The 13,235-nt window shown below is 46.8% G+C and overlaps 1 protein-coding gene across 1 annotated transcript in view; it reads right to left on the bottom strand.

The window, feature by feature from the left end:
- The window catches only part of tmeff2a (transmembrane protein with EGF-like and two follistatin-like domains 2a), an 80,329-nt gene extending 67,797 nt beyond the window's left edge, over nucleotides 1–12,532 (bottom strand). Inside the window, exons 1-2 of the mRNA XM_037488244.2 lie at nucleotides 12,185–12,532; nucleotides 2,377–2,486 (exon numbers count right to left, since the gene is read on the bottom strand). Of these exons, the coding sequence (XP_037344141.1) occupies nucleotides 2,377–2,486; nucleotides 12,185–12,359 (285 nt within the window). The 5' untranslated portion in view covers nucleotides 12,360–12,532. The remainder of the gene's footprint in view (nucleotides 1–2,376; nucleotides 2,487–12,184) is intronic.
- Nucleotides 12,533–13,235: the final 703 nt, after the last annotated feature.

Genomic DNA, 13,235 nt, shown 5'->3' with positions numbered 1-13,235 from the left:
AGAAGTCTGTTGGCAATTCCTGGTTTAAACTGGATTCATGATAACTTTTAGCACAAGTCTTTAGTACTGATTGTTATTAGGAGAAACAATTCTGGTGACGGCCCAAACACCAGAGAAATATATGATTAGGCCCCATTACAGAAGACAATGAAGATGCCATTGGAGGGTTGTCACAGAGCCATGAGCACACACGCGTTTTCACACGTGGGCACGGTGACCTGACGTTAACGGGACCAAACTGGCAACAATAGTTCTTACCAGCAGCCACAAAGGGCGACGCCTGTAGTCGATGCGAGGTGTTAACCAGCAAACAAGAAGGAAGAGAACGCACGCCGTCGGGTGTCAGGTGACTGAGAGCGCGTTGCTGTGGAGGGGAAGTCGGGGCCCTTTCAAGAGCCACAGTGAGACGGATCTTGTGCATCTCGGCAATGGACGGTGTGCATCGATTCCACCACATCGAACTCACTTCCTCTACACCAGTGATTCTCACCTGGTGGGACCCGTTTTTAATGGCTCCTGGGCCTTTGCATGGGAAAATAAAAAAAAATCATCCTGTGATTTTATTTTGAAGGGACTTTTTTATTGCGGCGGAGTGTCTTTTTTTGCCGGCTCGTCCGTCCATGTTTTCAGCAGCGTGTGCCAGGTTGGGTCAAACCATTCTGATATGGGTTTTTAGGATAATTAAACATCCTGAATATAAAATATAAAATTCAGCTTATTCAGCTTGATTTTGAATAAATTTGAGATGTTGAATGTTCCTCGATTTGCGGCTTGTCATTAAGGGCTGATGGTGGGACCAGACCAGCTGAGAACCACTGCTCTACACACAGCCCCATGTCTTTCCCTCGTGTGCCTAAACAAAAGAAAAGCCGCCAACGTCTGGGTCTCCTGCGGGAAGAACTGCCAGCAGGAGGGAAACCTCGGCCCTGCTGATTTGACACGGATTTAAAACGACGGATTATTTAAGGGCGCGGCGACGGTTGCCAGGCGGGGAAGGTCATGTTTTCTTTGGCCGATGAACAAACAGAAGACGCATAGATCGGCCGACCTGAGGCCCGTGGTCTTAAGGCAGGGACGGCGTGGGGAGCCTCGGCGCTATCAGTGCGAGATCCGCTCAAGAGGAATGGAGCCGTGATGCCATTTATCTACAGGCCTCCGGTAACGTTTGCTCTCAGGGAAGTACAAAATTGAGATAAAAGCTGTCGACCAATCCGGTGGCAGGCGGCCCAGCGCCCCGGCTGCGCTGATGACGTGCCGATAAAGGCGACGGATGAGGACATGTGCCGCGTCCTCAGACCTCAGCGGCTCCATTCATCCGGGGCCCTGCGCAGCGTACGAGTCGGCAAAAAAAAAATCGATACTCTGCTGACTGCTTTGCTCCTTTTTTATTATACGTCTGGTCGTAAAGTTAAGTACGAGTCATTATCAAGAGGCGCATCCTTTCCTGCATTTGAGCCATTAAGGTCTTTGGTCTAAAGAGTGTCAGTCTTGTTCGTGAACGCGGAGGCCGAGCACTGGTCCAGAGGAGTGACACGGGGGGGGGGGGTTGCACAGGGAGCCATAAAGCTCTGCCCCCGGGGGGGGCTAATGCTGTCCAATCAAGGCAATGGACTTCGATCCAGTTGATTATACAGTCCGTCGACCATTGTTTCACCTTAATAACACATCACCTTTCATCTCAACATAGCTTCACACATTTGTTTTATTGGTTTAGTTGGAGCAGGTTGATGCCGGATGAATCGCACCATGTGACCGCTTTGCATCCCAATAGTTTGAACTAGACAAATGATTTGGATGTGTAGGACGCGTCTTTCACGCCTCTCCTCTGTCATCAATCGTTTTTAGACTTCAAATGAGTTTCTTATCTGGATACTGTTTGACTTAACACTGCATCCAATCACCCCCCCATAAGTCCATATGGTTTACCACTGGTTCTGACAAATCATTTTAGTAGTTGGGATCAAGGGAAAAGGTTCCAGACGGTGGAAAAATACTCCTAATACTCCTCTGTGGATGTGCCAGTCATGAAGCCAGGTTTATTACATCTAATGCAAAGTTTAATCCATTCAATGCATTTCTGCTGCTGTTTTTGTGTACTGTGGTCATCATTACGTTACACTACATGTCATTTAGCTGACGCTTTTATCCAAAGCAATGCATTTTGAACCCATGGCTTTGCTCAGGGACACAGAGGAGAACGGGTTCCTCTGTCGTCCCTGCACCACCCTCGCTCCACCCATACCGCTTCAACATGTAGTGAAATCCGAGGGTTGCTAATTGCTAAGCTACGATTGGACCACGTCTGTTTCAGAGATGGGTTAAATGACCGCGAAGATGAATCAAAAGGAAAAAGGACACTAAACCCCGGGGTCTTACCTTGAAGTCGCAAATGCACGTCACCATCGCCCCGATTCGTAGACATTCCCCGTCGAACTTGCACGTGTTGGTGTCGCACAGGAACAGGTCTGTGTCCCGGTCATCGAAACCTGGAGGACAAAGCCAACGAGAGACATCGGTGAGCAAGTGTCCAACCCCCTGAGCCCAAGGCGGGGTCGTCCACCATGAGTCACAGCTCCCACAGCGCAAGGCATTCCGTGCACTTGTAAAAAAGACTATTCTAGAACACGCTCTCATGGTTCTGGGCCACATTCTGTGTGTCCATGTGATTCACAGCTAACGGGAGCATTTCAGGTGGTTTGTGTGCAGCGAGGCTGACTCCGGGCCGCTGTCCTGCAGATGCAAAGCTGGCATATGATCCGATTCAGGCTGCGTTAGGGAGCTCCAACGACTCCACCGAAGCATCCTGAATCAAATCAAAGCGTCACATGGGCCCGAGACGAGACGGAGCTCAGGGCGATCGGGCCTGAACAGGAAAAGGAAAAACTTTCATGCAGATGCCGGCTTTTCCATCTCAAAGTACGTGGGTCTACGTTCACCTGAATTACAGCTTTCACAGAGCACAGAATATGAAGTGTTATAGCATTCATATATCATTGTGGATACTGCACCTTGCAATATCATTTATTTTCAATTCATTTCAAAGTATAAGAATTTAAGGTTTTCTCCAAGTTTGCCACATTTTTAAATCCAAATTACGGGTGAGAAAGTTAACCTCATTATGAAATGGTACCGAAAATAATGTGCTAATTTGTGAGGAGTAAAACATTTCTTATTCTTCATCAAACACGGGGCTTCAGTTCAGTTCAGCGTACTCTGCTTATTTTGTATATAAATGACTAATTGCCATATTATAACTCAAATGGGTCTGATTACGTCATGTTTTGGAATGCAGTGTAGTCAAAAAATACTTTTTCTTTACTCAGTTTGTTTATTCTGCCTATGCATTTGGAGAGCTTAGTGCACAACTTATTATTATGCATCTAAAATCTGCTTCATCAGCTTCACGAGACACGAGAGCCTGACTGATACAGCGGTCTCATCACACACAAAATGACAGTACGTTCATGAATCAACGCCTCTGTTGTTTGCAGTTAATCCTCTTTTTTTTTATCCTGCTAAAATTAATATAATGGTTTCGTGAAGCATTTATAGGTATTTGACTTCCTGTAAAGCATCATCTTAGATACAAAGACTACAGTCTCATTTGAAGCCAAATCTCAAAGACAGGAATATTAGCTGTGTCATTTTCACAAACAAATATTGCTATTAGCCTTGAAAGTCTATTGGTCACGCTGGTTGTCACCTTGGATTAAGTGCACATGGTGGGCAATAAAAGCTTTAGCCACATGTCAAGAGATGACACAATGTCACGTAATGACATAATGTAACAGTTTCAACGGATTCCTTTGTTCTTTTTGAACACGCATGACGCTGGTCGCTCAAATTCCGCGTGCTCGACAACAACAACAACTGTCTGTACTTCCGACATTAGCCGGAGTCACTTGCTCTGTGGAAGTTATGAACATTCAAAACCGGATACCGGCGACGCAAACACTTAGCGCGGGAAAACCTGCTAGCTACGCTCGTTGATGGTCGCCGAAATGCTACATTTAAATACAGGACATTAAAACATGTAACCAGCAAAAACGGGCGAACTTAACATACGTAAACATATGCGAACAGGCTTACAAATATATTTGCTCACCTGCAATGATAACAGACAGACAGCGCACTCAAAATCAGAAACGACAACAACTGTCTGTACTTCCGACGTTAGCCGGAGTGAGTCACTTGCTCTGTGGAGGTGTTATAGCGCCCGTCACGCCTACTAAACCCGCTACCGCCACCTGCTGGCGGAAACGAGTTCTGTCCCGTGGCCACTCCAGGGGAAAAAGAGCCAGACTCAAACAGTCAGACAGGGTCTTTTGAACACAATAAACAAACACAATGTCAGGGGAATGGCCCTAAACAATACAATTTAAACAACCAATAGCAGTCCTTAAAATGTCCAGGGTGCCACACCTGTCACATTGTTGGTCTCACTTTGTGCTTTGTGGCCTCATGGAGAATCGCTTGCAGCTCAAAACATGCAACGTACTGTATTTTACCAATGCGGGTTGGGTGAAAGGAGCACAAATGGAAAATGTTCATTTAACTGCAAAAACGTTCATTTAACTCAAAATTAAAAACTGATGGAATGTGGGGCAATTTCATTTGAAAAGTTCTCAATGATTCTCATTCAGAGTCTCGACCATTGACATTAAGAGCCACGGGTTCCATTTTCTATTTAAAGACAGTAGTCTTATTATAGTGGACACTTATACTCAGCTGGGGTAACCCAAATGTATAAACGGACGTCCCTTTGCACTTCTCAAAGCCCTGCTTGGCATGGAACAACCTGAAGCAATAATACCCCATGGAGGAGAGGCCCGGTGTTAAAGGGAACCTGCTATTTGCCAGGGGCCTGAATGACCATCAAGTGCAAGCTCTCTGTGCAAATATACAATCATTGAGCCAAGAACAGAGACATGAGAGGTCTCGACGCTTGGAGTGCACGGATGGAACAAACCCCTTCCACGGAAATGGGCCGTATTACGCGAGGCAATCTGGAAAGCAACACAAAAAAAAGATATTGGCGCAAAGTGGTGACACCCACTGGAGAGGCATTGTTACGAGGACAATCATGCTGCTGGCCAGGTGTATATCAATGACTGGAAAACATGACACGAGCTGGCAGACTCTTTGTAAAACGGGAAATGGGTTGGCGTGTGTGAAATAACTCGACGCAACTAATTGGATAGTTTGATGTTTTAGCTTTTATTTTTCAGGGTCAACTGGAAAGCAAGCGCTGGGAAAGGACCAATGAAAGGAAAAGGACACAACGTGGCCTCCTCTGTCGTGACATTAAACTCTTTCTCAAGAAACAGATGTGCAGCTTGGACGTCGGCCGGAGCCACTGAGCAAGGAAAACACAAGCATCATTTGTAACAACAACGTGGAGTCATCTGCATGAGCAACAGTGCCATCCAGCCTTATGAATAAAAGACACCGTGTCTACACCAGAATCACAGAAAGGGGAAAACTGAACTGTTTACAGGGATGCAAATAACACAGCAGCTTCTGTTATGGATGTCAAGCCTTTGAATGAAACAAGGCACAAAACATAATAGAATAAATGTCCCAGATTATCACCACTCACAAACGTCAGGGCCAGCAGGGTTTTGGCTTCAAAGAAAAGTCAGCACAAATCTCCATTAGTTGCATGACACCGATTGCCTTAAAGCGAGTACGAGTATAGATTTACAGTAATGGTATAACCTAAGAGGCAATTTCTCATACTTGTCATTTAAGGGCTCAGGGAATGCAATATTCTTAAAAAATGTGTTTACTGTCAGAGTAATAAATGACGTACAATCAAGCCGACACGCAAGTTAGTTTTTTCATCATCCTGCAGATTTTAACCCATCAAACTAATTTAGTCAGTGCTACGATGGCGCCTCAGACTCGGCAGCTGTTTGGAGCGCACGCGTTTGGGAAACGTAATCATTGCAATCATGGCTTCAAAACATGTGTCATACGCTAAAATAAGCTTCTTTTCAAATGTCCACATTTACAACCAAAGCCTCTATGTTTGTCCAACACAAGCCTTTCCTTTGTTGAGCATGTGACAGTCATGCACGTGTGTGTGTGTGTGTGGGGGGGGGGGGGATATGTTTCATTTAAGTTTGTATTTACTAACTAACGACTAAACAACATCCCTATAACAAGAACAATCTTCAAAAGATGAGCTTTTCCAGTTTGCAGAACAACAAGAAACGGTCAGAATCTCAGCGCTGAGCCTTTCTGATGGAATCAAGTTTTTGAAGTTCTGAATACCAAAGAGGTCTTGACAAGCCAATGAATATTTATTCAATGGTTAGAAATGATGAGAGAAGCTGCACACTGTCATAATTGGTATGTACTAAACCCTGATTCTAAATAATTGGCTTTAGGAGCAACTTTTGGCCAGTGTTGCCACATTGGGTTTGTTCCCGGCAGCCCGGGTTCATTCAGTGGAAAGGTCACGTGGTACGGAGCCTATGTATGTACACAACGACATGCAAACAAGCCAACAACAAGTCTTTCATTATTAGAAGGTAGGTCAAAATGTACAACTGTAATTAAAACTGACATTATTGAACAGTAAGACTCCACACTACCTTTATATGAGCAAAGTAGGGATAAGAGAGCCCCTGTCTGTCTCAGATGTGGCCCCCTTTAGGATCGTGGACTCCATGTTCCGACAGGCTGGAATTTGAGCAGCCTGAAGAACAACGACTTGCTGTTTTAGCACCCAGAATCAAAAACAAAATGTGTATTTGTGATGCCGCCTCGGGTCTTGCGAATGGCGGCTGGTTCTGTGCACGGCCCGAGTCCAACGTGTCAGAGGCCCGGAAAACTTACACTTCTTGGAGATTACAGTGAGCTGAATAATTAACGAAAACAAGCTGCCAAACATCAAATATTGAGGAGGGAATGTTTATATGCTGACGATTAAGATGGCAAGCCAAGCACTTACTTGTCTTGTAGAGAGAGCTTGTCAGCCAAATGCATCTCCTCCTACCTGGAATTTCACAACACTAAGAAGAACAGCGAGTCCTTCCCCCCCCCCATTTTAAGCATTGTCCTGATTAATAATTAAGCAGACTAAATGAATAATGAAGGCTGAACAACCACAGCGGTGAGACACCCCTCTCTGACCTCTGTAGTGAAGGGGACCTTTTTCTTTTCTTTTTTTCAAAAAGGTTGCAACAGGTTTTCAGATGTTTGCCAGAGTGATTCATGGTGATTCAGCTCGTATTATGCTGTTTTAAAACCCACATTCACTCAAAGACATCATAATCAGAAAGGCTGCTTTAATTGCAGCCTGGAAGCAGCTAGGTCCTACTGAGAGAATTTGGATGCCGTGTCCCATTCTATTACGCAGCTTCCCGCTGCTGTTCCCTCTCACAGGTGTGGACCTACATGCCCGGAACGGAACCCATGACCCCCCGTGTTGACAAAACTTGAGAGCAGATGGCCGGTTCTCCGCAGACTTCTGGTAATTCTCCCCACTTGATGGGATTTACAGGTCGGCTTTGCATAGTCCCAGCATTACATGGCCTTTGCAGAGTGAACAATAGCAGGAGGGTTCAGTGAGGAAGGGATTGTGGCCCCTGTTATGACATTCTTAGTTCATTCGTGGGATAAATACCTCGGGGGTGGTCATAAATGCAGTGCTGCTATTGTGCTAGGAAAAGAAAAGGAAAATGAAAGTGGTACTTTGGGGGGAATTCAGCCAGAGATGAATATTAATGTTTTTCGCCTTAGCTTGTTTTGGATTTGGATGAACGAAATGGCCAAAATCAAAGACATGAGCATATTTCTGGCCAAAGTCTGCCAGTGCACCTATTAAAGATAACACAGCCTTAGCTCATTTATCTGAAGCGGTACAAGCCAGAAATGACAGGCAAACTGCCACCCATGGGATGACTGTGATAATTACAGCGAATGTTGAGCACACAGTCAACTGTGCTGGATGGATGTCAAGAATTGTCCAACTTGAATAAAAAAATAATAATTTGTTTTCATCTACATTTGCATTCACAGAAACTGGTGGACGAGAGCCTTCAGCAGCGGAGCCACGGGCCCCGATGGAGGCTCCGTGAGCAGGAGACACGCTGCACTCGGGCCTGTGGACGGACCGGAGGAGGCAAACCCTTCAGTCCCACAACGCCATGGCAACGGGGCCTCCATCCCGACATTGAAAATGTGCGAAGGCTTGAAATATGACTCTATTTTTGTTTTGTTTTTAAGGCTCGTTACTGTTTGAGTTGAGTGTCGCCGCTCCCAGCGTCGCTTCCAGGAGCAAAAGGCCACCGATGTTACAACTCGGAAGGACAAACTTATATCTACCGAGAGCAGCTTGTTTCCGCAAAAAAGCTACACTGTATATAATATACTGTAGTTTTAACCTGCCTAATAAAATGTACCTGTCCAATGGTAAACTCAAAAAATGGACTGAAGGATGCAGCTTTCTTCCTCTCGTTCACAATCACAAGCAGACTGTCCTCATACTAAACATAAGGAAGTAATGCACATGTGTCCCACAAAGTCAATTTGTAGTAATCCATGTAATAGTTAAGCAGAAAGTACTAATAGCAGTGTGAAAGCAGCTGGTTCCCTGTCTCAATGATGCAGGGGTATAGTTCACATCCAGGTAGTGGTGAATAGTCACATGGTGCAGCAGGGACAAAGCTTCCACCTCAAACCTTCTCTGTCTACAAAGGATTTGCAGAATCCAAGAGGAACTGTGCCTTTTTCAAACTGTTAGCAGTAGAAAAAGGACAAGTCATGGATCTACTGAGTGACCCAGCAAGTAACCGACAGTGTGACAATGAGCCAGAAGGCAAAACACCTGAAACGGAAGCAGCTAAATGGAATTCAGCGCTTGTGAATTTGACTATTTCCACCTGAGAGGAGTTTAACTCCACTGATCATGGCCCATTGTTTTATTCTAACTGAAAGTTGGTCAATTAAAGTTCTGAAATTAACATTTTTCCTTTAACCCTTCTGTCCCTCACTTACAATGACAAAATGGTATCCGTTAAACCCTTTAGAAATGTGCACACACCCGTTTTAATGTTTAACTCGTCTATGAGCTCTCTATCTCAGTCTACACTATTTCTAAAATAAACTTCCATCTTCACAGGAGGGGAGGTTGGGGCAACTTATACCAATTAGTTGTTTTTAGGAATGGAGCACGTTGGCGTTAAGTTGACTCATCTGCAAATGACAAAAGAGTCACGTGACTGGCAGCACGCACGTTCACCAGATAGAAGACAACGAAAGCGAGTGGGTGACAATTGAAAGCGCGTTGGAGCGGTGTGTGACACACGGGGGGGGGGGGGGGGGTGTGAGCCTGCACAGCTCACACACTACTGCTGGCCATCACTTCTTCAGCCTTACTCTGCATGGAGCTGAAAGGTGTCACACATGACGCATTGATAACGAAGCCCTGTCCAATTACTGCCTGTTTTTTTCCTATTATTATTATGATGATCATTAGTGAAAGGGTTGATCTTTTTCGCGATGGATCACGTGTCACTTTTTCCGTCCTATTATTTCTAATTGATGCCGGGTGCTAGAGAGCCTGCTTTATTCTCAGTAGGATATACGTGCACTTAAGCATCCTCAAGGCGTGTTGGATAAAAGCCTTGAAACACGTATGAGAGTGTGTCAGGAAGTAGGGAGCATCTGAACAGGATGGGTACCATTATCGGTCATCACGAGCAAATCATCAGCACCGACGGCAGCGCAAAACGAGCCTCCAGAATCAAACCGGACTGAGAAATAACTCACTGTGCCAAAAACACCAAAGCTTCATTATTAAAGATTTAAAACGGCAATCACAATCTTTTTCTTTTTTTTTTTACAAATCACCACCATGGAAACCATGTTTTTCGTTTGTGTTTGAATATTAAGCGGCCTATTGTCATAATGTAATTCATAAAAATAAAAAGAACACGTTAATATATCCAAATGAGGTCCCTCGATCTTCTGACAGGGAATTGACTTGACTGTAAATGCACATATCATTTTGAAATGTCCCGTGAGACATTCTGTGAGGGAAAAAGATTTGTGTGTGTGTGTGTGTGTGTGTGTTATTCTTCATGGAAATTGTCCCGCTCTCTTCTCATGAACATCCACGTATTGGGTGTGCAAACGCGGCCGTGAGTCCACATCGATGTGTGCCTCCTATGAGTCGTGCGCGCGCGGAGTGGGCTTGGAGCTATTTTTAAGGGCTCAGACTTGGACAGGCGACAGGGGAAATATGTGGCGGCCCAGTCGGCTGATTCTGATTCTTTATTCTTTCATTCTTTATCGCTTTGGGCCAAACAAAGAGACAAAACAAGTTCACAGCTCGGCGGCCTATCAACAAAAAAACGACTGCTTTTATATTTTAAGTGGCACCTGATGAGACGGCTGCCCCCCCCCCCCCAAATAAGCCAATGGAGCTGGACTGGTCATTTGCCCGTGCGACCTGTTCCAGAATGAGTGGGGTTTTTTTAAGGGAGGCAGTGCCGGCGCTCCGCACACGCACATCACGCGCTGCGCGTAGGGCACCAAGTGCCTGGAGGGGCACCAAAAAATCTGGGACGTGAAAAATCATCACAGTAGGCTACTAGTATAAATAACAAATAAAATATGTCTAAAGCATGCTAATATGCAAAATCAATACAAAGTCTAAAAGTAATAGGCCTAGACCAAATTGGTGGAGAAAAAGGGGAACCTCCTGTGCGGCCCCCCCTCCCCCCACCTCCCAGTGGTTTGTTCCATTATGCCTCAAATCTCAAATGTGGCAGACAGCTTTGAAACGGCTTCGAAAAGGCATCAAGAGTCGGGGGCGGAAAAGAAAAGAAGAGATGATGCTCGCGCGTCGCTCTCAGCTAAGACAATGTTTTAAATCAGGGGTCCCCGAACTTTGTCTCGTGAGGACCGTTGCTAGCGGTCACCGGGCGGCCGGCTGCCCACATATACTCGCCTCATAATGTCCGCACGGACCGCCGTGGGCCGTATTCGGTACTCGTCCGCGGGCCGCCCAAAGTTTCTTTTACCGTTACCGTTTCTGTTATCATTTGTTTTTCTTGTTATCATTAACGTTTTTGCATAACAATCGGCTTCAAGAGGCATATCCCAATCTGTGGTTTGCTCTTCGTATTGCACTGACTCTCCCTGTCACAGTTGCTGAGCGAAGCTTTTCAAAGCTCAAACTAATCAAAACGTACCTGCGCTCATCAATGGGGCAGGAACGTTTAAGTGGTCTGGCTGTCATCAGCATCAATGGGGACCGGGCTCAGAAACTACTGATGGTAGTGAAAATGTTTGTAATATTGTTCTATCGGATAGCAGAATGGTCTCTTTTATAGAGATGGTAAAGTCAATTCTACTGTGCAGTTTGCACTTTATTATTATTATTTGTACTTACTGAAGAAATGTGCACATTATTACTTACACGGTTATACGTATACTTGAATACTTTCTGTGTTTACAATGTTCAGTTCCAAATCTGTGTTTTTGGTAATTGTGGTGGTATTTGGTATTTATAATTTATAATTTTATCTTTTATATAAATGTATTTCTTTTCATGTTTGTTTATGTAAATTATTTATGTTTAGAAGTTATTTGGGGAATAAAGAGAACCTAACTAAGACATTCTGAATGGTTGTTATTCCTTTGGTGGTGGTGGTGGTTGGTTGGTTCGTTGGTTGGGGGGGGCACCACCAAGCATTTGTGCTTAGGGCACCCAAATGGCTAGCGCCGGCCCTGAAGGGAGGGATTAAAGTGCGATGTGAACATTTCCATTCAACTCACCCGGAGGAGCCGACGTGTGAGTTCAGCAGCGTCGATGTTCATTTTACAACAGTTATTATTCTCTGCGCTCCGTTTCCCGTTAAAACGATCAGCAAGCTGAGACACACGCGCACACACACACGCACACACACACGCTGCTGTGAATGATCGCCGTCATGTTCCAAGCAAACTCTGTCCAAGGCTAAAAGCACATTAAGCCCCCCCCCCCCCCCCCCCCAGAAGAAAAAACAGCTCCGCATCCTCTCGCCGCGGGGCTTGGCGGTGTTAAAATAATCTCTACGCTCCACGCGCACACGCGCACACACACGCACTCCGTGTCTCCGCTGTAAACTTATCGTAACCCCGCGCGCTGGTCTGTTACTGGTGTGCCTTTGGATGACGGGACCCTCACCGGAGCAGTTCCAGCCGGTGGGCGTCTGACAGTCGCTGAGGGACGACGGGAAGGCGCGCAGCTGCTCCACAGGTAACGCGGCGAGGAAGGAGACGAGGGTGATCCGGAGCCAGCCTCCCGCCGGCCCGCCCCGCTGGCGCGGCCGCCGGGGCTCCTGGAGCGGTGCGCGCGCCATGTCTCACTGCCCCCGACGGCACGGGCGAGCTGGGGAAGAGACGCGCACTCGCACCGACAACTCCGTTCCCGGCAGGTTCAGCGGGCCGCCTAGAGACCGCGGGCGGACCATTTTCCGTGCGAGACCGCGCGCCCCATGTAGCAGTGCCCCGGTGGAGTCCGACCAAACAGCGGGGGGGGGGGGGGGGGGTTCCGCCCGATCCACGGGAGGCTGCAGCAGTAGAAGGAGGTCCCGGTGGGGTGGGGAGGGAGTGTGGGAGGGGGGGGGGGGGGGGGGGGGGGGGGGGAGTGTACGGGGTGAAACTGGCGAGGGTTGGGGTGAGCGATGGACGAGGTGGTGACGGGATGGAGGCGGGTGGGAAAGTTATCCAGGCGGGCAAGACCACTTGCGACAAAGGGGATGATGCTCGAGGATGAGGAGACGCGGAGGAAAGATGAGAAAGAAAAACAAAAAAAGAAGGGGGGGGGGGGAGCGGGGGGGTACGAAAAACTGTAAAACCGAGGAGGACGGAGCCAGGGTATCCCAGGGACAGCCGGCTAGGAGACGACGGTCGTGGTGCGATAGTATCCACGGCTGAAGCGAGCAGCTCTCCAGCCAGAGAGCGCAGCTACTCTGTGGGCTGCGCGCTGCAGCGAGTTGGTGTCTCTCTCTCTCTCTCTCTCTCTCTCTCTCCGACTAGCAGCTGGTTCCTACGTGATCACGTGGAGTATGATGCGAAGATGGGGGGGGGGGGGGGTTGTGCTTCTCCAGTAATAATTGGAATATCGTATTGGGGGAGTAGGCAAGGGAGAGGGAGACGGGATGAGAGAGATAGTGTAACAAATATGAAGGGAAAGACAACAAAATAAAAAAAAGGCCAAGTGCTCCTGGTGTAGT

This window comes from Pungitius pungitius, chromosome 10, assembly GCF_949316345.1.
Source record: "Pungitius pungitius chromosome 10, fPunPun2.1, whole genome shotgun sequence".
Lineage (NCBI taxonomy): Eukaryota > Metazoa > Chordata > Actinopteri > Perciformes > Gasterosteidae > Pungitius > Pungitius pungitius.
The sequence above is the reverse complement of the archived record's forward strand: the minus strand, read 5'-3'. Positions and strand labels throughout refer to the sequence as shown.